At 43.4% G+C, this 22,660-nt stretch overlaps 1 protein-coding gene across 6 annotated transcripts in view; it reads left to right on the forward strand.

Annotated features, from left to right (window-relative positions):
• MYO10 (myosin X) overlaps nucleotides 1-22,660 on the forward strand; it is a 258,499-nt gene that overhangs the window by 199,243 nt on the left and 36,596 nt on the right. For all 6 annotated transcript variants that reach the window (XM_055554772.1, XM_055554774.1, XM_055554773.1 and 3 more), the window contains 2 exons: nucleotides 16,957-17,081; nucleotides 17,174-17,288. In XM_055554772.1, coding sequence (XP_055410747.1) covers nucleotides 16,957-17,081; nucleotides 17,174-17,288 — 240 coding nt within the window. The remainder of the gene's footprint in view (nucleotides 1-16,956; nucleotides 17,082-17,173; nucleotides 17,289-22,660) is intronic.

Genomic DNA, 22,660 nt, shown 5'->3' on the forward strand with positions numbered 1-22,660 from the left:
TTAAAATAGTCTTGACAGTTCATTTATATAAAATATGCTCCAAGTTTCAAAGTAGAATTACAGTATTAAGCTTTGTTATTCTTTCACAGCCCCAGTCATTACAGGGCAGAGGTTCAGCCTAATTTGTTAGAGCAGCATTGTCCAGTAGAAATAAAATGTGAGTCATGTATGTAATTAAAATTTTTCCAGTAGCCACTTTAAAAGGAAGGAATTTTTGTGGAATTAGGCTTTAGCCCAATAAATCTGAGGTGTTATTTCAACATGTAATACATTTCAAAATTATTGACATTTTATATTTTATTTGCATATTGATTTCTCAAAATCTCGTGTAGAGTTACCCTTGGAACACAATTCAGTTTGTGCTATTTGAGTGCATCTTTTCCCTGGCTTTGATTCTCCAACTCAGCGGTTGGCAAACTTTTTGTAATACTGGCAAGACAGTAAATATTTTAAGTTTTGCCACTGCCCTGTGAAAGCAGTCACAATGAATGGCTGTGTTCCAATAAAACTTTATTTACAAACCAGGTGGCAAGCCAGATGTGACTCCAAGGCTGTCCTTTGCTAGCCCCTGCTCCAGCTGAATATATTGTCTCATTTGTATTTTAATCCAATAAATTAATATCTGTTTTGGCTTAAAGTCTGCTACCAAGATAGCTATTGTGATGAATTTCATTCAGAAATATTTAGGGCAAATGTATCAGGAAACAAACTCCATTGTTAAATAATGAATACTCTTGAACTGCAGGAACTTCCCTCTCCGTCTCCTAAAAGAGCACCTTGCAGACCAGCGGGATAGCTTGTGGGTCTAGTGCAGGCTTGGTCCTCACTCACTGGACTCTGTCTCAGAGGAGCTTTGTGATCCTTGTTGTTTAGTCCTGTTCTGACCGACTCTTTGTGACCCTGTGGACTGCAGCATGCCAGGCTTCCCTGTCCATCACCACCTCCTGGAGCTTGCTCAAACTCATGTCCATTGAGTCGATGATGCCATATAACCATCTCGTCCTCTGTCATCCTCTTCTCCTCCTGTCTTCAGTCTTTTCCAACATCAGGGTCTTTTCTAGTGAGTTGGCTTTTCGCATCAGATGGCTAAAGGGTTGAAGCTTTGGCTTCAACATCAGTCCTTCCAATGAATATTCAGAACTGATTTCCTTTACGATTGACTGGTAGATCTCCTTGCAGTCCATGGGACTCTCAAGAGTCTTCTCCAACACCACAGTTCAAAAGCATCAATTCTTCAGCGCTCAGCCTTCTTTATGGTCCAGCTCTCACGTCCATACATGACTACTGGATAAACCATAGCTTGAATAGATGGACCTTTGTTGGCAAAGTAATATCTCTGCTTTTTAATATGCTGTCTAGGTTTGTGACCCTAGATAAGTTAATTAACCTCTCTGTTCCTGAGGTTGTACATCTGTTAAACGAGAATGATGAGTGCTACCTTAAGAGTTGCTAAAGTTAATAAAAGCTAGGGGCTGTCCTGCTAGTCTAGTGGTTAAGATTCTGGGCTTCCACTGCAGGGGGTGAGGGGTTGATCCCTGGTGGAGGAATTTAAGACCCAAATGCTCCCAAAAATAATAAATAAAAATAAAATCTAGTATTATGAGCTGAGCGTACAGCATGACACATGTGTGTGAGCAGTCATTATACTGCTACCTTGACCACTGCTGCTACTAGTCCGTTACTACTAGTAGTATTAGTACTGTTCTACTACCACCACCGCCCTAAGCGTTCATAAACACAGACTAATCCATGCACCAGAACAGAAGTACATCAGCCACTCACAGACAGTCATGGCAGCTACTTACATGATGTCAGTTTGGACCTGAACTTGTCTATAAAGAGAGGAGTTCCTACGTTCTAGGGAAGTTTCGGCAGAATTTGCAGGAATTCTGATGTTAGAAGTGGATGCCTATCATTCCTGTGTCCTGGTAACTGCCGTGTGACTCGGGTTAGATCACTCACATCCTTTGGACCTGTGTAGTAAAGATGCTAATTGCTGCCCTGCCCACCTCACAGGGCAGTAGAGATGAACACATGGCATCTGATCTACACAGTGCTGTGCAAATGTCAGCTGGTAGCATTTCCTGAACGTCTGCCTGTCTTCACCTTAATCACACATTTCATTTGATCATCGTGGACTGATTTACTCAGAGGGAGGTTGTAAAGATTGAGATACTCGTAAAGTGGAAAGAGGTCCCTGTTCCATGGGTAGGGTAGCTGCTATTTCTTATTGTTAAATTACTTAAGATACAACCTTTTAAAGTAACCCATCTCTTTAGGTTTCTATCCATCATGTGGACTAGAAATACTATTAAATGACCTTGTTAGAGGGTGACAGATAAGCTCCCAAAGTCCCGTGGTCTGAGATGCTGGAACATAATAGAAAATTTGCAGCATTGCGTTGCTAGTTAATCATCTCACTGGTAGTTTCTGATTGATTGACTAAAATGTATTGAAGTGTTGTTGACACTTTATATAATCTGGGAGTCCATGGTGTAATCTTCTCATAGATCAAGAGCCTGTCTCACATATGAGGCGTCTTAGTAATTGTTTTTCCTTGCCAGTAGAGGTGGATGATCTCCATCTTGGAGGAGGTTGTAAGACTTCACACTGGGGTAATTACCTTCTGTTCTCTGGGCTTCTAACCACTGGCATCAGAAGTACAGGATTCATTCACCATGAAGCAAAGAGGGGGCCTGGGATGGAGGTACTGATAGGAAATTCTCTGGTGTGGGGACTCCAAGGTTCCACTTTATTTCCATTCATTCCATAAAAGTGAAATAGAAAACAGCTCAGGGGAGAAACAACCTCAGTGTTCCTCCATAGGAAGCTGATTACACACCCGTTCTGGTAAAGACATAGTGTGCTGCTGTGAAAAAAACATGGGAGCTCTGTGTGTCGTAACAGGGAGCTCCCCAAGATTACCATGGGCGAACAGAGCACAGCATCGAACATGTCTTTATTTGCTTTCAAAAAAAAAAAGAAAAACAACAGCTCAAAAATGTGTTCATCCGTATGCACAGGTGCACATCCGTATCCGTGTGCGCATAGAATACATCCAGAAGAAAACACGGGAAGCTGGCAAGAATGGTTTTCTCCAGGAGAGCTGTGGGGCTTTCATTGCATATATTCTCTATATTTTTTATTTTAAAACCCCTTGGCATGCATTATTCTTTCCTTCAACGATAATGGAGAAAACCAGGCTTTCCTTGCATCTCCCAGTATTTTACATCTGTCCTCATTAAACTCTGTGCCAAAACATGCTTCGGTACATGGTGGGCTGAACTCTTCCCCGTAGAAACACATCCCAGCTATGTCATGTAAATCATTGAAAAAGTAGGTGGTTGTTGAGCTGAGTTTTGGGCTTGTTCCCTACAAACACATTTTGAGGATGGCTTGGACCTTGTGACTGGCATCCTTTAGAGTTGAGGTTGAGACAGCATCAAAGTTGGGTTTTTCTGTTGTTGTTTTCATGAAAGTGAGTCAACTCTAGTTGGGCAGAATTCATTTCCTTAAGGTCTTCTTCCACCACGCATCTGTTTATTTGTTCCATTCCAGTGTAAAGGTATAGTGGTATCAGAATTGTTCGTTTACAGCCCCCAGGAAACAACTTTATCCACCACAATATAGTGCTTTTATGTGACTCCTTTTGCCTCTAAGTCTTAGGATAGACTCCGTGCCTAACGCTATTGTACTTTAGTTGCAGCTTTTCCGCTCAGTCCTTCCCGTGATGTTGTTTCATACATTTGTAATACATTCAGATTATTTTGTGATAATCTGAGTTATTTCCTAGGATCCTCCAAGGTTCCTTCTTTGGCTGTAAAGTTGTGTGTGTCTTTAAAATTTTGTTTGTTTTTGACTGGAGGGTAATAGCTTTACAGTATTATGGTGGTTTCTGCCATACATCTGCATGAATCAGCCATAGGTGTGCATATGTCCCCTCCCTCTTGAACCACCTTCCGTCTCCTACCCCATCCCACCCCTCTAGGTTGTCACCGAGGGCCTGATCTGAGCTCCATATCTATTTGGCATATGGTAGTGTATTTGTTTCCATGCCACCATCTCAGTTCAGCCCACCCTCTTCTTCCCACCCCGAGTCCACAGGTGCGTACTGGGTGCCTGTGTCTACATCGCTGCCCTGTAAATGGGTTCATCAGTACCATCTTTCTAGATTCCACATAACAGAAAGATTCATGTGTATCATGTCAGGTATAGTATCATATGAAACAGTTTCCTCAACCTAGAATTTTCCTATTTTTTACCTGTTCAGCCCTCCCCGAGGCCCTGGCAATCACTCATCTTTCTGTTATCTCTTTCTACTGTCTGCATCCTTTTTGGCCCCAGGGAATGATTTCGTAGAAGACAGTTTTTCCTCGGACCAGGGATGGGTGGGCATGGTTTCAGGATGATTCAAGCACATTATATGCATTGTGCTCTGTATTTCTAATTCCGTGCCACCGCTGACAGGAGGTACTAGTTTGCAGTCCCAAGGTTGCGGACTCCTACTTTATAGCTTTGCCTTAGTCAGAATGTCAGGTAATTGGAATCACATACATAGTATTGCGTTGGCCAGAAAGTTCATTCAAGTTTTTCTGTAACCTCTTCTGGAAAAACCCGAATGAGATTTTTGGCCATCCCAGTATATGCCCATTTCAGAGGCTCTTCTTTCACCTAGCATTGTGCATTTAAGGTTCCACCATGTCTTCTGTAGACTTGAGAGTTAAAAAAAAAGAATCGGAGTAAAATTCCATTGAAGGAATACCGCAGTTATTTTTCTATTCACCTATTGAAGGGGATGATGATTGCTTCCAGCTTTTGATGGTTATGAATAAAGCTGTTATAAACATTCACGTGTGTTTTTGTATGAATGGAAGTGTTCAACTCAATTGAGTAAATATAGTTAACGCTCCTGATCCAAGGGTTTCACATCCGGGAATTCAACCAGCCTCAGATCAGAAATACTCAGGAGAAAAAATTCCAGAAAGTTCCAAAACACAAAACATGAATTTACCAGCAACTGTTTATATAGCAGTTACATTCTTTTTATAGCTATCTAGGTAGCATTTATATTGTATCAGGTATTATGGGCTTCCCTGGTGGCTCAGACAGTAAAGAATCTGCCTGCAATGCAAGAGACCTGGGTTTCGATCCCTGGATCAGGAAGATCCCTGGAGAAGGGCATGGCAGGGGAACCCACTCCAGGGTTCTTGCCTGGAGAATCCCCATGGACAGAGGAGCCTGGCAGGCTACAGTCCATGGGGTCACACAGAGTCGGACATGACTGAGTGACTAAGCACTGAGGTGAATTATACAGGAGGATTTGTATAAGTTATATGCAGGTGTGTGTGTGTGTGCACACACGCTTCATTTGCTCAGTCATGGCTAACTTTTTGGACCCCGTGGACTATAGCCTGCCAGGCTCCTCTGTCTATGGACTTTTCCAGGCAAGAATACTGGAGTGGATTGCCACTTACTACTCCAGAGGATCTTTCCAACCCAGGGATTGAAACCACTTCTCTTCGGTCTCCTGCATTGGCAGGCAGATTCTTTACTGCTGCACCACCTGGGAAGCCCCCAGAAAACAAACTTACCCGTTACCAAAGGGGAAAGGGAAGGGGAATTAATTAGAAGTTTGGGATTCGCAGATACACACTACGATTTATGAAACAACAAGGACCTACAGTATAGCATTGGGACTTATATTTAGTGTCTTGTAATAAAGAAAAAGTGAAGTCGCTCAGTCGTGTCAGACTCTTTGTGACCCCATGGACTGTAGCCTGCCAGGCTCTTCCATCCATGGGATTTTCCAGGCAAGAATGCTGGAGTGGGTTGCCATTTAAGTGTCTTGTAATAACTTATAATGAAAAAGAATCTGAAAAAGAAATACATATATGTAAATATATGTAATATACATATATAAATGTAATATATGTAAATCTGGTTTTTATATATAAAATAACGGAATCACGTCTCTATACACCTGAAACTAACACGATTGTAAATTAACTGTCACTTTAAAAAAAGTGACATGAGAAAGAGCGTGACAAGGTCACAGACGGCACGAATTTGATGCATCCAGGACAATGTTATTGAGGAGGGAGTATTTGCGAAGCCCTTAAAAGACCCATGAAACGCAACAGAGACAACAGGGGAACATTTCAGGTGGGGAAGCTGGCTTCAGCTGAGCCAAGACAGGAAGTTTTAGTCAAGGAGCTGCTAGAGTTACTTCTTACCTGAGTTAGATGTAGAGGGTGGGTGGGATGCATTGACGGGGAAAATAGATTGGAACATATTGGGTGGGGGGCTTCAGTGGGAAATTGAAGCCTTTGTGTTAATTTGGTGTGTGTGGTCAGTTCATGAACAGGCAGAGGAAGGACAGTGCTAACACAGTGCCTTAGTAAGGGTTCATGACGCACCTGTGAATTATTTACGTTCAGAGTTCTCTTCCCCATTAAGTAGTTGGGGTTTGTGTGGATCTGAGGTGAGGACCACAGTGCCCACCTATAACAGCTTGGATTGCCTTGCTTTTTTTTTTAACTGCACTCATCTGGGAAGGGTGTGGTTTGAAGGCTGTATCTGGTGGGTGAGAAATTTCCAGGCTCTATAATCCGACCCCCAGGACTGACTGACAGCTTCAGCCACTCATGTAACCAAGATGCTTGCCATTCCTCACCTGGGAGGGGAGTAGGCTTGCTTCTTCTCCAGGGGAAATTTGTTTCTGCCTCTTTCTCAAAATAAAAAACTTAACAAGTGGCAGCAACTGCCTCGAATGTTGAACAGCCCGGGAGAGAAGTGACTGATGGTGAGACAAAGAATCTTTGTCTCTAGTTTAATTGGCTGTTGTTTACTTCCTGTTCAAGGTCAGGGAACTTACACTGTAGCTTCAGTAACTGTGCTTTTGAAAACCGTTTAAAAGCAGGATAGGATAAACCCTTGTCTGCTATTTATTAACTGGTTTTGAGAATCTGATGTAATGAAACAGGAAATAAAGATTGAGAGGTCTTACATCTTAATTTTTTGTTAAATTAGTAAGATATGAGGACAGGAGTCTTACGGAGACTCAGTCACTCTAAGGCCAGGAAAGATATTTTATTAGTGTGATCAATTTTTGGTAAACCCTTCTGCAATTTTTTTACTTCTTAAAGTTGATGAAGAGTTATCAGCCTTCTTAATATTTGTTTGCTTTTAAAGTTGAATTAGGGTAAAGGTATATCCCATGAAAAAAGTGCAAGTGTTAATTGCTCAGTCTTGTTGGACTCTTTGTGACCCCATGGACTGTAGCCCACCAGGCTCCTCTGTCCACAGGATTCTCCAGGCAAGAATACTGGAGTGGGTTGCTGTGCCCTCCTCCAGGGGATCTTCCCGACCCATGTATCAAACCTGGGTCTCCTGCATGGCAGGTGGATTCTTTACTGTCTGAGCCACCAGGGAGGCCCATATCCCATGATCTGATCATAACACAAATATACCTAATATATTAAGTCCTCTCTATAACACTAGTGTCTCTCTTTTACTCCACAATGTTTACTTATCAAAATGAAGAGTCATGTAATGGTTTTATGCAAGAATCAACTTAACATTTCTTGGGATGCTGGATACTAATCCTCCATAATATGGACTATGTAACAAGTCCTTCCACTGCAGAGCTGCCATGTACGTAAATAAAGTTGACAATATTTCATCGAGGAAGCAAATCAGAAGCCATTAAAAAACACAGTAAAAAAAATAGAACTCCTTATTAGTTTTAGAATGTTACACCACTCAGTTTCAATCTACCAGTGTTGTTCTGGGGGTAAGTCTTCAGAGAATATAAAGTTTTTTTTTTAATTAATTGATTTTTGGCTGCTCTGGGTCTTCAGTGCTGCTCGCAGGCTTCAGTAGTTGCAGCTCTTGGGCTCTAGAGCCCAGGCTCAGTAGTTGTGAAAAACGGGCTTAGTTGCCCGGCAACATGTGGGATCTTCCTGAACCAGGGATCAAACCTGTGTCTCCTGCATTGGCAGGCAGATTCTTAACCACTGGACCACCAGGGACGTCCCTGGAATATGAAGTCAAAAACAAATGTATTAGGCTACTAAAGTAGGACAATGAGACACCTGTTGGTATCAGGCTCAGATCCCATGTCTGCTTACTCTGTGTTCTGGGGACTCATAGTGCCAGACCCAGGGTTCACCTCCCTGTTGCATTCCAAGCAGATTGGAACCAAGAAAGCCTGAATTTGTTGGGTCAAAGCAGGGACTGATTTGCTCTGGTACATCCCAGAGCTTATGGTTGTTCAGTCTATGGAAAAGTGAAAGTGAAATAGCTCAGTCATGTCCAACTCTTTGTGACCACATAGACTGTAGCCTACCAGGCTCCTCCATCCATGGGGTTTTCCAGGCAAGAGTGCTGGAGTGGGTTGCCATTTCCTCCTCCAGGGGATCTTCCCAACCCAGGGATTGAACCCGGGTCTCCCGCATTGCAGGCAGACACTTTACCATCTGAGCCACCACGGAAGCCCCCAGTCTATGGAAGATTCTTAATAAATACTTTCGATTGATGAAGATAGTAATATTTACTTTTACCTCATCTCTAAGACATTGTGATCCTATCAAGTGGTTAGTTTTTAGACTTTGAACAAATTAAGCATCTCCTTAAAAGGGACAAAAGGACTCATTCTGGAAATCAGTTGTAACCTGCGTTCAGAAGCACCTGCTTGAATGATCAAGTTGCATTTGTTGTGAAAGCAGGAGCAGTCAGCATGAAACGTGTTGCCCCAGGCAGGCTCAAGCCATGGGGTGGGGTTCAGTGAGTGCCTGTTGTGGGTCAGCTCTTCTCCGGCCCCTGTCCATGGCAGCTGGTACCCAAGGAGCGGGGAGGAGAGGCGGGAGGAGTTGCAGCCACCAGTGGCTCAAAGAACAGTTAAATTCTGTCGTTTCTCTGGGGCTCAGATGCAATGAAATGTGTTGTCAGTCTTTCATTGTCTGTGTTAACAGTTAGCAAAGATGGATTTGCTCAGAATTTGCTATTAGATTTTCCAAAAGGTTTCATCTGTTCACTCGTTATTTCCATATATAGATATTTGACTGAACTCACAGGGCAGTGAACCCATTTCTGCTTTACATTGTCATGGCCCTTAGAATTGTAATCTTTGATCACCCGTGTTTACATCACGTCTGTACCTGACAGGTTGTTTCTAAGGCCCCTCCTCAGTGTTGCTATTTTTAGATACTGTCTTCCTGTGCCCGGAAGACCCAGAGTTTCTGGAAATGCTACAATCCAAGGCACATTTTCTGCCTAGATTTCACTGTACTCTTTTCCCTAGAGAAGTTTCTAGCTCACTCCTTTGAGAATAGTATCCTAGGGAAATATGCCTCCAATTTTATAACATATCAGTTGGAAAATATGGTTTGAATCAAGTTTGATTCACATACTAGTTTTCAGGAATGCAAAGCACTTTGAACTTTGTGTGATTTAAGCAAATATTAAAACTGGTTTGAACAAGTCTTTTAGCCTTACTCACTTCCAGTTTCCTCATCTGCAAGATGGAATACTACTACTCATCACACCCACCCCATCGGATTTCTGCGTTCAAGTGCTGTATGAGTTGAAGGATAGCTGTGGGAATCTCCCGCGTATCAAATAAGAGGACTTGATTCCTGCAAGGCTTCTAAGAAACCATTTGAAATCCTGTGTGTATACTCATCAGTAGTTCTTTGAGGGTAGAATAATAGAATTCTTTTTAAAAATTATTAATGTTTTTAAGATTATGTTTTTATGGTTCTTATTTTAGACTATAAAAATAACATAGCTTCCTTAAAGAAGCTGATAATCTGTTGATTAACATCTGTGAAGCCTGATCCAAAAATTAAGGCAAAATAAACTACCTGGTTAACAAAAGTTACTGTTGAGAAGTAAATTAAGTTTGAACTTCCTGTCAACCAAGGCAAAAAGGCGAATGAGATGCATTTTCTACTCTTTGTTCCCTTTTAATCATGTGTTTATCTTCCATTTTATCTTGCCTAATTCCTCTTTGGCACAGTGTGCTTAAGTAAATCACAGTGAGTTAGGATAGTCATCAATTTATGAGTGTATAATCAGATAACGCATAGCATTTCTTCTAGAGAGAATAGTTTTCTCCCCTCATAGCAAATTTTTAAACAATTGGTCTCATAGATCCATGTTAAGTGATATTACATGACAGTGGATGCCAGCAGATGAAATAAGAGTTGGTTCTGTGCCAGCCCTATGTCCTTGTCCAGCTTGTTCTCTCCCCTTAGGGGGTCTTCTCTTCAGGAGACTCCAAGGCGTGGAGAGGGTCTCACCTTAGCAGGAGGACTGGATTTCCCCACCACCCCCAACTTGGTTTCTGGTCTATGTAGTGCTTAATACGTGTGTGTGTGTGGATTTCCACCCCCTGCACTTGGTTTCTGGTCTATGTAATGCTTAATCAGTCTGTGTGTGTGTGTGTGTGTGTGTGTGTGTGTGTGTATGTGACTTGTCCCATCAGAGGAGAGAGAATACCTTCTACTGCAGTCCTGGCTGGACCCAGACAGATACACATACACCCTCCTTTCTGGTCTATGTAATGCTTAATCAGTGTGTGTGTGCGTGTGTGTATGTATGTGTGTGTGACTTTTCCCATCAGAGGAGAGGGGATGCCTTCTACTGCAGTCCTGGCTGGTCCCAGACACACACACACACACACCCCTGCCTCTGTGTGGCAGGCTGCGTTCCCACCCCCTCTCCCTGGGCCCTTCTCAGAGCTCCTTGGTTTCAAATCTAGGACGTCTCAGATCCGTGAGGCTCAAACACTGAAAAGCATTAGAACTTCCAGGGTCCACAGATAATTAACTCCTATTTTCGTTAATTAAATAAGCACAGATTGAGCATCCCCTTACTATGGACAGGTGACTATTTCCAAGTCCCACTGTCAACTTCTTACTGTCTCTCTGCAGTCTTTTTGGAATTATGGAAGGCTAGGTAATATTCAGGGTAATCGTATTCATCAGCACGTAGATGCGTTTTTCTTTTTTGTTGTAAAACACCTCCCCTGTCCTGTGTCCCTGTCTGCCAGCACTTCTGTTGCCCTTTATGTAGACATTTAGCTACCAAAGCTTGCCTTGACCCATAATTGATTTTTGTGGAGGGCTTAGCATGCTCTGTTATCCATCACTTGTTTTATTGAGGCATTATGAAATCTTATTTTTTCAGATTGTAAGGGGAAAGGTTCTATTTTTTGTTTTGTTTGTAGAATTAAATTACCTGAAGCTAAATGTATTTAGTCCTGTCTCCAGAATGTAAATTTTCTCTTGCATCCATCTCTTTTTGTCCGTTTTAAATGCCTCTGTGTCAGTCTGGCTTTTACAATACCTTTTTTCTAAGCTTTATTAAGCTGTAAATCACATAGCATACAATTGACTCATTTAGAGCGTACCGTTCAGTCGTTTTTCACATATTCACAAATCTGTGCAACCCTCACCCCCGACGCTTAAAGCATTTTCATTAGCTTAAAGAGAAGTCGTCTTACCTGTCAGCTGCTGCCCCCCTGTCTCTTTGGCCCTGAGCGGCCACCACTGTACTTCCTGTCCCTGTAGATTTCCTGTCCTGGACATGTCACATGAATGGAATCCTGGAACATGTGGTCTTGTATATGACTGGCTGCTTTCACTTAGTGTAGTGTTCTCAAGGTTCCTCCATGTTATAGCAGGTAGCGACACTTCATGTTTATGGCTAATTATATTCCATGTTATGGATACGAAGCACATTTTCATCTGCTCATCAGTTGATGGACATTTGGGTTGCTTCCACCTTAAAGTACCCTTCCAGCAGCTTCTCCCCTGTTCTCCCTGCTTCTCTGCCCCCATTTCCACCTTACTCCATGAAGGACCTCTAGAATCCCTTCTGTACCTGATTTTTTCTTTTACTTTGTAAAAAAATTTTTTCAAGTGTCTTCAAAGATATACAGCCAAACAGAAATTTCTCATGTGGTATGTATGTGATTATTTCCTTCTTTTAGTGCCATCTGATTTCCCCCTGTTTTCTTAGCTGTCTCTTCTTCCCACCACCCAGAATAGTGCCCCCCACTCCACAACAGCCTGGCATGTCTCCTCCTACCCTTTTCTGCACATTGTGTATCTAGATGTGTATATTCACACACACGTGCATACATAGAACAGGTGTGATGTTTGATGGGACTACTGTTTGTTTTACAGTAATGAGATTCTCATACATATTTCTCTGCATCTTGTTTTTCTCACCTTACAAAAGGCTTGAGAGTTAACTGGGGTATTTAAAAATACATTTAATACTTATTTCTATGTGACGTGAAAGTCATTCAGTCATGTCTGACTCTTTGCAACCCCATGGACTATACAGTCCATGGAATTCTCCAGGCCAGAATACTGGAGTGGGTAGCCTTTCCCTTCTCCAGGGGATCTTCCCAACCCCGGGATTGAACCCAGGTCTCCTGTACTGCAGGCAGATTCTTTACCAGCTGAGCCACCAGGGAAGCCCATTTATATGTTATTTAATCATTTTATATACTATTTGTATCTAATATTTATTGCTTATTTAATTTGTTAATTTTTTTTTTTAACCATACCACTCAGCTTGTGGGATCACAGTTTCCGATCAGGGATTGAACCCACGCCCTCATCAGTGAAAGCAGAGTCCTAACCACTGGATCTCCAGGGAAGTCCCTACTGGGGCATTTTTAATTTGTGCTTATTTTTTAATGGGCACATAACATTTCATGATGGGCATGGTATCAGCGTATACCTGGCCATTCCTCTGGTCTGGTTTCCAGTTTTGCCACTACCAACCGAAGGGGGAGGGGTGGGGACGTCCATCCACAGCCCAGGTCTGACCCCGGCCGGCAGCCCCTGAACCTGGAAGCAGTGGCTTCAGACTTGAGTGCCGTGTCCACTGTCAGCGCAGGTTCCCTCTCCGCCTTTTTGGTGTGAGCTCTGCTCTCTGTGTAGAATGTCCCATCCCCACGGGACTGAGTTGTAGATGTGAGGGTCCAGACTCTGACTTGTGGGATCTTAATTCAAATTCATGTTCCGCCTGTACCATCTCGGTACTTTTCTTTCTTCTGTATTCCCAAGGAACACGATTTTAATTTTCAGTGTGTTTTTAAATTCACTTTGAATTGGAGGACAGTTGCTTTACAATATTGTGTCGGTTTCTGTCATGTATCAGCATGAATCAGCCATAGGTATATGTATATGTCCCCTCCCTCTTGAAGCTGCTGCTTCCCACCCCTTCCCACCCTTCTGGGTTGTCACTGAGCACCAGATTTGACCTCCCTGCGTCATGCAGCAAATTCCCCCTGGCTGTCTAATGTTGCATATGGTAATGTGTATGTTCCAATGCTACTCTTTCCATTTGTCCCACCCTCTCCTTCCCCCACTGTGTCCAAAAGTCTGTTCTCTATGTCTGCGTCTCCATTGCTGCCCTGCAATAGGCTCATCAGTACCATCTTTCTAGATTCCATATGCACTAATATACGATATTTGTCTTTCTCTTTCTGACTTACTTCACTCTGTATAATAGGCATCCACCTTATTAGAACTGAGTCAGGTGCCTTCCTTTTATGGCTGAGTAGTATTCCACAGTGTATATATACCACAACTTCTTTGTCCATTCATCTGTCGGTGGATAGATGAAGTTTGATATTAGGCTGTCTACTATATAAGCACTGACGTCTGGCATACCTGTCACCCTCCTAAATTCCAGGGTCACTGGAGACAGAATCAGCCTGTGAGGCTATGCAAGTGAAGGGCAGAAGGTATAAGGGATTCTCTACTTTCCTCTCAATTTTGCTGTGAACCTAAAACTGCTCTTAAAATAACTGTGGAGACAGTAAAAATATGAGTGGTTGCCAGGGGTTGGGGAGAGGTAGAGGTGAGTAGATGAAGCACAGGTTTTCTGGGCAGCAAAACCACTGTGTGTGAGGCTTTGATGATGGACACGTGTCATTACACACTCATCAAAACTCACAGAATGTAAACACCCGAGTGAACCCTGACGTCAGCTGTGGGCTCAGGGTGAGTAGGATGTATCCTGTGGGTTCATTGGTTATAATGAATGCACTACTCTGGTGAGGGCTGTTGGTTTAAGACACACAAGAATCTAGCACGTGTATTTCATGACTTCTCCCCAAGCATGAATCACAAAACCTTGATGCCTAGTAGGTGTTTATTCATTTAATATTTGGTAAATGGATCTCCTGGGACTTTAATTACCCTAGTTCATGGCTGTTATTTCCCAAATCTTCCTTAGCTTTTGGCCTGCAAAACTTCCCAGTTAGGACACTGCAGGGAGTCTTTGAAGGGGGGCCCTCCAGTTCAGGACAACTAGTTACCAGTGTGGACTGGACGCCGTGAGGAAAGTTTTAAAAGGACACATGCCTTTGAGTTGTGACTTGTCCCCCACCCCCACTAGCTGTATCATCTTTGAACCAGAAAGAAAAGGAAGTTAAAACTCAGAAGAGACCCACCAATGGAAATAGAGGTCTGCTCCCCTCACGATGGCCCTGTGAGTTGCCCAGGGTGACAATCTGCCCAGAGATCCGCCTTCCCCTGGTTAAATTTCTGTGAAGGGGCAGAAGCACAGGCACAATGGGAGCCTGGAAAGAGTGGCCACTCCTGGTGGCTGCCTCCCGCCCTCCCCTCCCTGGGCTCTATGAAACCCTACAACCACACCACTCTAATTAGCCCGAGAATGGAAGGGGTTGTCATGGCGACCGAGCACTTTTTAAAGCACAGGAATGGTGTTCATTATTGTTCAGTGTCTTTAGCTGTGGCGAAAAGGTCAGTGTGGCTGTTGTTCTCCATATGAATTTTGGCCTGAGAGCGAAACTGAATGTGGAATGTTCCTTGGAGGGACTGGAAGATGGTAAGTGCGGCTGAACTTTATGGATAGGGGTATCCGATGAGTAGTATTTTTCAGCGTTTTAATAACTAGTACCAAACTAAGGAGTTGTATGGACTTTGTTAAGTAGAGATCGGAAGAAAAGGAGCAAGGGAAAAACAGTATGGGTGAGGAATGGTGAAAGTTTAGAGAGATTTTTTTAAAATTGGACAAGTCTCGAAGCATCAAATGATTAAACATGAAATTTGTAGATTTCTCTGACTATGAATTTAATAGTTAACTAAGCCTGATGTCTTATTCAGTGTTTGTTTTATGTTAGCTCTCTGGTGGTCATTGTGGATTCAGATTATATCCCCAAATAATTTTAAGAACTTTTAACCACATACCTTCAGAACTGTTGCACCTCTCCATTTTTTTAATCCAAAGATTAAGTAGAGGAGTAACCAAGGCTAATTTTTTCATGCTTTTATTCTATTCTTTCTTGTCTAAGAATATTTGAAATAATTAAGACTAGAAAGCAGTGAACCACAATTCTTTGGGTATTTGCCCTAGTTTGTTGGCTAGATTCGGGTAGAATACTGCTGAGTAGAGACAGTTTGACTACAGTGTTTTAGGAGAAATTAAATACGAGAGAGGTCATTCTGCTGCATGGGACAGCAACTTTTCCATCAAACGCTGCAGAGATTTGCAGAGCATTCTTCAGATTTATGTTTTGCTAGTTTGGAAAGCGAACAGGATAACGTGCCTTTCAGCCTGATTTTGTGCTAATAACTGGCTGTGTTTTTAAAGCTCACGAATTTAAGCCACTTTGTGTCTTTGCACTTTTTAACAACACCTTTGAGTCCTATGGCACTATTTTTCAGTCATCTTATACACAGTTCTATAAGATAACAAAATACAAGTTAATTAAAGGAAATGGGGTGTCTGGATTAAAAAACAAATCACTGCTCAAAAAGCTGTGAATGGGAAATGGCCTACTTTGGGGCTTTTCCCTGAAAGACCATTGTCCTGTCAGCAATGCCAGTTTGTTTGGCAACTGAGCAGATCTGAGAATGCGGTTCAGAATGTTAAGTCTTGGTCTGATTTCCTCTGTCTTTCATTTGTATGTTCCGGGATTAATATATTTAGTGATCATAGTATGGAGTGTGATAAACAGCGTGTTTGACTAGAAGTTGAGAATTTTCTCCACTTACAATCTCTCCTTTTCCTCTCTAGCCCCTAACTCTTCCCCTAGTCCTCCCTGGGTCACTTCACTGCATTCTTCAGCTAAAAAAATGCCTGGAAATTGAAGTATTAAAACAAAGTGACAAATGTATGACACTTGAGCTTCTTTGGAAAATGTAGAATTAAAAATGGTGGTTTGGTTATGATATCATAAAATAATCAGAAATTTGAACCTGGATATTAATATCAAGAAATTATTGATATCTTTTAAATATAATAGTATTGTGATAAAAAGTGATCGAAGGGTTAGTCTTTTAGTCATGTCTGACTGTTTGCAACCCCATGGACTGTGGCCCACCAGGCCCCTCTGTCCATGGGGATTCCCCAGGCAAGAATACTGGAGTGGGTAGTCATTTCCTTCTCCAGGGGATCTTCCTGACCCAGGGATTGAACCCTGGTCTCTGCACTGCAGGTAGATTCTTTCCCATCTGAGCCACAGGGAAGACTCATAACAGTGTTGTAGTTCTATTTAAAAGTGATACTGATGGGGGGACTTCCCTGGTGGTCCAGTTGTTAGGACTCTGTGATTCCACTGCAGGGGCACAGGTTTGATCCGCATTTGGGGAACTAAGATCCTGCATGCCACACAGTGTGGTCCAAAAAAAAAAAGTTAAAAAAAAAATGATACTGATATGTTTACAAATGAGAAGGTGTGCTGTCTGGGACTTGTTGCCCCAAAACATCCAGGAACAAAGAGTACGTGGGCTAAGGATGGGTCAGGGTTGATAGTGCTGGCTATTATGACAAGTCTATAGGTACACGGGATGAGTTCATTTTCTCTTCTATGTATTTGTGTAGGCCTAAAGTGTACGTGTGTACAGCTGTGGTGTGGGTGGTCTTGTTAATAACCTTATCTTCTCACCTCTTTGCACATTTTAGATGCCCGACCAGTTTGACCAGGCAGTTGTGGTCAACCAGCTGCGGTACTCGGGGATGCTGGAGACGGTCAGGATCCGGAAAGCTGGCTATGCTGTCCGGAGACCCTTCCAGGACTTTTACAAAAGGCAAGATGGAGTTGCAGAGACCCTCTTTCTTTTCAAAGAGATTGGGGAAAGGGTTGTAGCCCGAGGTGATGCTGGGCGTTCTCACGTTGCAGGTATAAGGTGCTGATGAGGAACGTGGCGCTGCCTGAGGACATCAGGGGCAAGTGCACGGCCCTGCTGCAGCTCTATGACGCCTCCAACAGTGAGTGGCAGCTGGGGAAGACGAAGGTAAGATTTCAGAGAGCGAATGGCTGGCCCGTCAACCCCCGGAGAGATGTTTGAGTTCAGTGTCCTGTGATGACTGCTAACCAATTGTTTTTCAGCATTGGGAAGATGGTATCATGGTATCACGCTGGCCAACACTCTTTGTCCTTCCACCATTAACCTTTTATTTGAAGTCCTTGACTCTCTGGGGACTCTGTTCTTGGGGACCCATTGAAGCATCAGGTCCTGTGTATATTTTCATTCAGTCAGTCAACAGATGTTGGCTGATAGGCAACTCAGTGCCAGAAAAGAGCTGGGCAGCCTCCAGCATCTAAGAAGTGAGGCACCAGACCCTCTAACTTTGCGTTGTCATAACACTGCGCGTTCCCTGCGCACCACGGGAGCTGTTCTGTGGGAGACCAGAAATCGTCTGAAATCATGTAGATTGCCCAAAGTCCAGTCCCAAAAGCCAAGGTGAAATCCATTCTTTACACATGCAGGTATGAGGCCTTTACCCCTGAGCTAAGTGGTGAGTGGTCTGGCCTCGATTGCAAAAATTAGCCATAAAATGGGCAGTGCAACCTTTTCTCCCAGTATCAGAAATGGCCAAAACCCCCATGTGGGTTCCAGCCTTGTCTCCCCTCCCACCTCCAGTGTTTTACCACACAGGAGAGGCAGAAATGCAGGCAGCTGAGGCCTGGCCTTTGAGTGTATGGATGTCCTCAGAGTTGGAGGTATTCCTCGAACCTCATCTTCTGACCCTGCAAGCAGCGGTGTAGGGTCAGAGAAGTATTTTAAAGTCGCTGCTCAGATTATGTTTTTAACCTAGGAGTTTCTTTGTATAAAAAAAAGAGAGGAAGAAGAGGGAAAGAGAGACAGGTATCTTGCAGTTTGACTATCTTCATCTTAGAGCCGCTCTAATAAAAGACCACCGCGTGGCTTAAACACAAACGTTTATTTCACAAAGTTCTGGAGGCTGGAATCTGCGATCAGGGTGCCTACGTGGTCAGGTTCTAGCAAAGGGCTCCTTCTTTCTTTACCGTCAGCTGCCTTCTTATTATGTCCTCAAACGGTGGAGAGTGAGTTCTGGTCTGTCTTCCTTCTAATTCCATCATGGGAGCTCACCATCCTAAATGAAATTACTTCCTAAAGGCCCGACTTTCAAATACCATCACACTGGCAGTTAGGGCTGCAGCATATGAATTGGGGGCAAAGGGGTGCTAGACATTCAGTCTGTAACACTGATGTGAAATTAATGACAGGTATTTAGGCATCAACTGGAGGTGACTTAGTACATGCGCATCTATTAGGGTAGAAATAGCATGCAGAAGTATTGTGTTAGTTATCTCTTGCTGTGTAACAATCAGCCATGAACTTAGCAGCTTTCACAGCACGAGGCGGTGATCTCCTAGTATCTGTGGGTCAGGGCTCCAGGCACAGCGTAGCTGGTCCTCTCTCTGGGTCTCAGGCTGTCAGCTAGGGCTGCATTCGCTTCCAGAGCTTGTCATCCTCTTCCCAGCTCATGTGGCTCTAGAATTGAGTTCTTTGTGGTTGTAGGACTGTTGTTGTTGTTGTTCAGTCACTCAGTCATGTCTGATTCTTTGCAACCCCATGGACTCTAGCCCACCAGGCTTCCCTGTCCTTTACTATCTCCCAGAGTTTGCTCAAACTCATGGCCATTGAATCAGTGATGCCATCCAACCATCTCATCCTCTGTCGTTCCCTTCTCCTTCTGCCCTCAGTCTTTCCCAGGTCTCTCTTTTCCTGCAGGCTGCTACCCTGAAATTACTCTCAGCTTCTAGAGTTTCCCACCCAGTTTCTTACCCCATGTAGTACATGCACATGGTACTACACAGTGCACATAGTAGGAGCTCAGTCAGCGTCAGTTAAGTGCTTAAATCAAAACACACACACACACACACACCCCGTTAGGGAATGACACGAGCTTGTTATATGTTCAGTCTCAGGAAAACACCCACTGGTGTTCTCACCCTGGGCCCACCCGCTTCTTCGGGGCCAGCAGGAGAAGCTTGGTGGAGTCTTATATATAATGTAACACACTCGCAAGAGGGATACCCCTTCACCTGTGCCACATCCTAGGAGAAAGTCAGATTCCACCCACCCCAGTCGGATTAAGCAAGGGTGTAACTCACTGGGGCGTTTGGGGTCCCTTGGGGTGTGTGTCCTCGCAGGTTTGAAGGTCTCTCTACTGGGAACTCTCCCCTCTCCTTGTTTTAGCCAGTCTATCCTTCAACTCTGCTTGGATGCAGACTGATGGGAATCCTTTTTTTTTTTTTTTTTTTTTTCCCAAAATTGAAGTATAGTTGATTTACAGTGTTGTGTTAATTCTGCTGTACAGCAAAGTGACTCAGTTATACACATATATACCTGCTTCTCCATATTCTTTTCCATCATGGTTTATCACAGGATACTGAATAGAGTTCCGTGCGCTATACGGTGGGAATTTGTTGTTTATCCATCCTATAGTAGTTTGCATCTGTCCACCCCAAACTCCCAATCCACCCCTCTCCCACCTGCTCCCCCTTGGCAGCCCCCAGTATATTCTCTGTGTCCATGAGTCTGCTTCTGTTTTGTAGATCCGTTGATTTGTGACATAGTGTGGATTCCACATGTAAGTGGCATCACATGGTATTTGTCTTTCTCTGGGAATCCTTTTTGATGTGCTTCATCTCCCCCTGCATGAAAACTCACCCCTAAATTGGATTAAGCCCCCTCCTCTGTCATGGCTTCCCTCATAGCTCAGTTGGTAAAGAATCTGCCTGCAATGCACGAGACCCAGTTTCAATCCCTGAGTCAGGAAGATTCCCTGCAATCTTACATTCTCTATAATATATTACATTCTCTATAGTATACCTTCCTCCTATCTCACTTCCTTGTATATTGGAATAATATCAAAGATCATTGACTTACCAAGCCAATAGCAGTCACTTTTCTGAGCAATGAGCACCAAAAAACCAATCCAACTTCATTTACAAATGGAAGTCAGACCCCAGCACAACTTAGAACTGGGTGTTGCACAGGGTTATAGAGACATAAAAGCATTACCCCTGGTTTACTTATTTGCTGGGAGATGTCACTGCATTATTATTATTCAGTTGCTCAGTCGTGTCCGACTCTGCGACCCCATGGACTGCAGCACTCCAGGCTTCCCTGACCTGCACTGTCTCCCAGAGTTTGCTCAAACTCATGTCCATTGAGTTGATGATGCTATCCAACCATGTCGTCCCCTGCCCCCAGTCTTTCCCAGCATCAGAGTTTTTTCCAATACAACTAATAAATTATAGTGTGATCTCTTTAAGGAATGAGGACACAGCTCCAGGAGAGAGCTCACTGTGAATTGAAACGATCAGAAAAGTATTCAAGAAAAGGAAGTCTTTAAAGAGGAGTTAAATTTTAACTGGTGACACATTGGCAGTAGAATGGAAGCTTATCATTTCATGTAAATATTAGGAAGTAAATGTAAACATGGAGAGCATTTGAATTGTATCCGCTAAATAGCTTTGACCTTGACCAACTTTTGACTTAATTATATGCTAGCAGTGTTTCTGTGCTACTGCCAGAGGTCTTTGCATTTAAACCCGTAAACCACTAAGGAACATCCAGATCTTCTGGATAAGAAGTTTCTGTCGACACTTACACGGTAGAGGGAACTGTGGGCAGCGCTATAGTCAGAAAATCAAACATGGCACCAGGACTGAATTCACAGGCTTAAAAAACACATCTAGTTGTTGGAAGGCAAGGATTCGTATCTGCTGGGGAAGCACCCCTAAAGAAGACGGGAGGCTGGCTGAGCCCCCGGAGCAGCCCGAGCAGGAGATGTGATGTGTGTCCCTCCTGAGAAGCTGAGTTTAGGGAGGCAGAGGTGGACAGCTGCTCCCCTCTTTTTTTTTTTGCCTGGCTTAGACTTTTCCCTCTGCCCTGTGACTCGAGCACGTTTCACTTTTCCGGTCACCTGGGCTACACTGTCAGACCTTACTTCTTCTGTGGCAATGAAGTCTGCAAGAGGTGTTCTAAAAAGACCTGTTTAAGAGAATAATCCATAGGCTCTTAAGCTATCTAAAGAAAGTTTTGTTTTTTATTTTTTTTAAAAAAAGAGCCACAGGAAAATATTCATATTGGGTAGTGAGTCAAGGTTGGCCGAGCAGCCCCCTGAGTGGGTGTTGACCTTTCCTAGGCTGTTTGATGATTCCCGACAAGGACCTCCACTCACAGCAGCTGGATCCTGCTAACTTTATCTTGGCTGTGTCCTGGGAACATGGTGATGTGGCAAAAGACACCCTGGGCTGGAAGAACTGGCATCAATTCCCACGTGTCACGGCGTAAATTCAGGGTAGATGTTCTTAATGAAGCCGAGTCAGGTCTCTAAAGTATTTTGCTCTGTTTTCCATTATGGAAAGAGGATCTAGATAAAGATGCGGATGTAAGTCTAATGGGCAGAGCAGAGAGCTCTCTTTGATGGGCATGAAACTAAAACAGGTATTTCTCTGATTCTGATCCAGTCAAGAGAGTCTTTAGACTTCTGATACAGTGTAAAACGCTTTTCCCTTCATATTGTTGCTGTTCAGTCACTAAGTCATGTCCGACCCTCTTAACCCCATGGACTGCCGCATGCCAGACCTCCCTGTTCCTCACTGTCTCCCAGAGTTTGCCCAAGTTCACGTCCATGGTCAGTGATGCTACCATCTCATCCTCTGCTGCCTTCTTCTCCTCCTGCCTTCAGTCTTTCCCAGCATCAGGGTCTTTTACAATGAGTTGGCTCTTCACATTAGATGGCCAAAGTATTGGAGCTTCAGCTTCAGAATCAGTCCTTCCAATGAGTATTCAGGATTGATTCCCTTTAGGATTGACTGCTTTGCTCTCCTTGAGTCCAAGGGACTCTCAGGAGTCTTCTCTGGCACCACAGTTCGAAAGCATCAGTGGTGATCAGCCTTCTTTATGGTCCAACCTTCACATTCCTGGGGTTCCCTGATAGCTCAGTTGGTAAAGAATCCGCCTGTAATGCAGGAGACCCTAGTTCGATTCCTGGATCAGGAAGATCCACTGGAAATGGGATAGGCTACCCACTCCAGTATGCTGGCCTGGAGAATTTCGTGGGGTTGCAAACAGTCAGACACGACTGAGTGACTTTCACTTTCTTTCTTTCTCACATCCCTACTTGACTACTGGAAGCACCAGAGCTTTGACTATACGGACCTTTGTCAGCAAGGTGATGTCTTTGCTTTTTAATACACTGTCTAGGTTTGTCATAGTCTTCCTTCTAAGAAGCAAGCATCTTTTTCCTTCATAAAGCTTCCTGTTTGTTCATGTGATAAATATATGGCTCTTTGGAATTAATGCTTTTGTTTTATTATGTCGCCACCACCATCATCACTCTT

This window comes from Bubalus kerabau, chromosome 18 (genome assembly GCF_029407905.1).
Source record: "Bubalus kerabau isolate K-KA32 ecotype Philippines breed swamp buffalo chromosome 18, PCC_UOA_SB_1v2, whole genome shotgun sequence".
Lineage (NCBI taxonomy): Eukaryota > Metazoa > Chordata > Mammalia > Artiodactyla > Bovidae > Bubalus > Bubalus kerabau.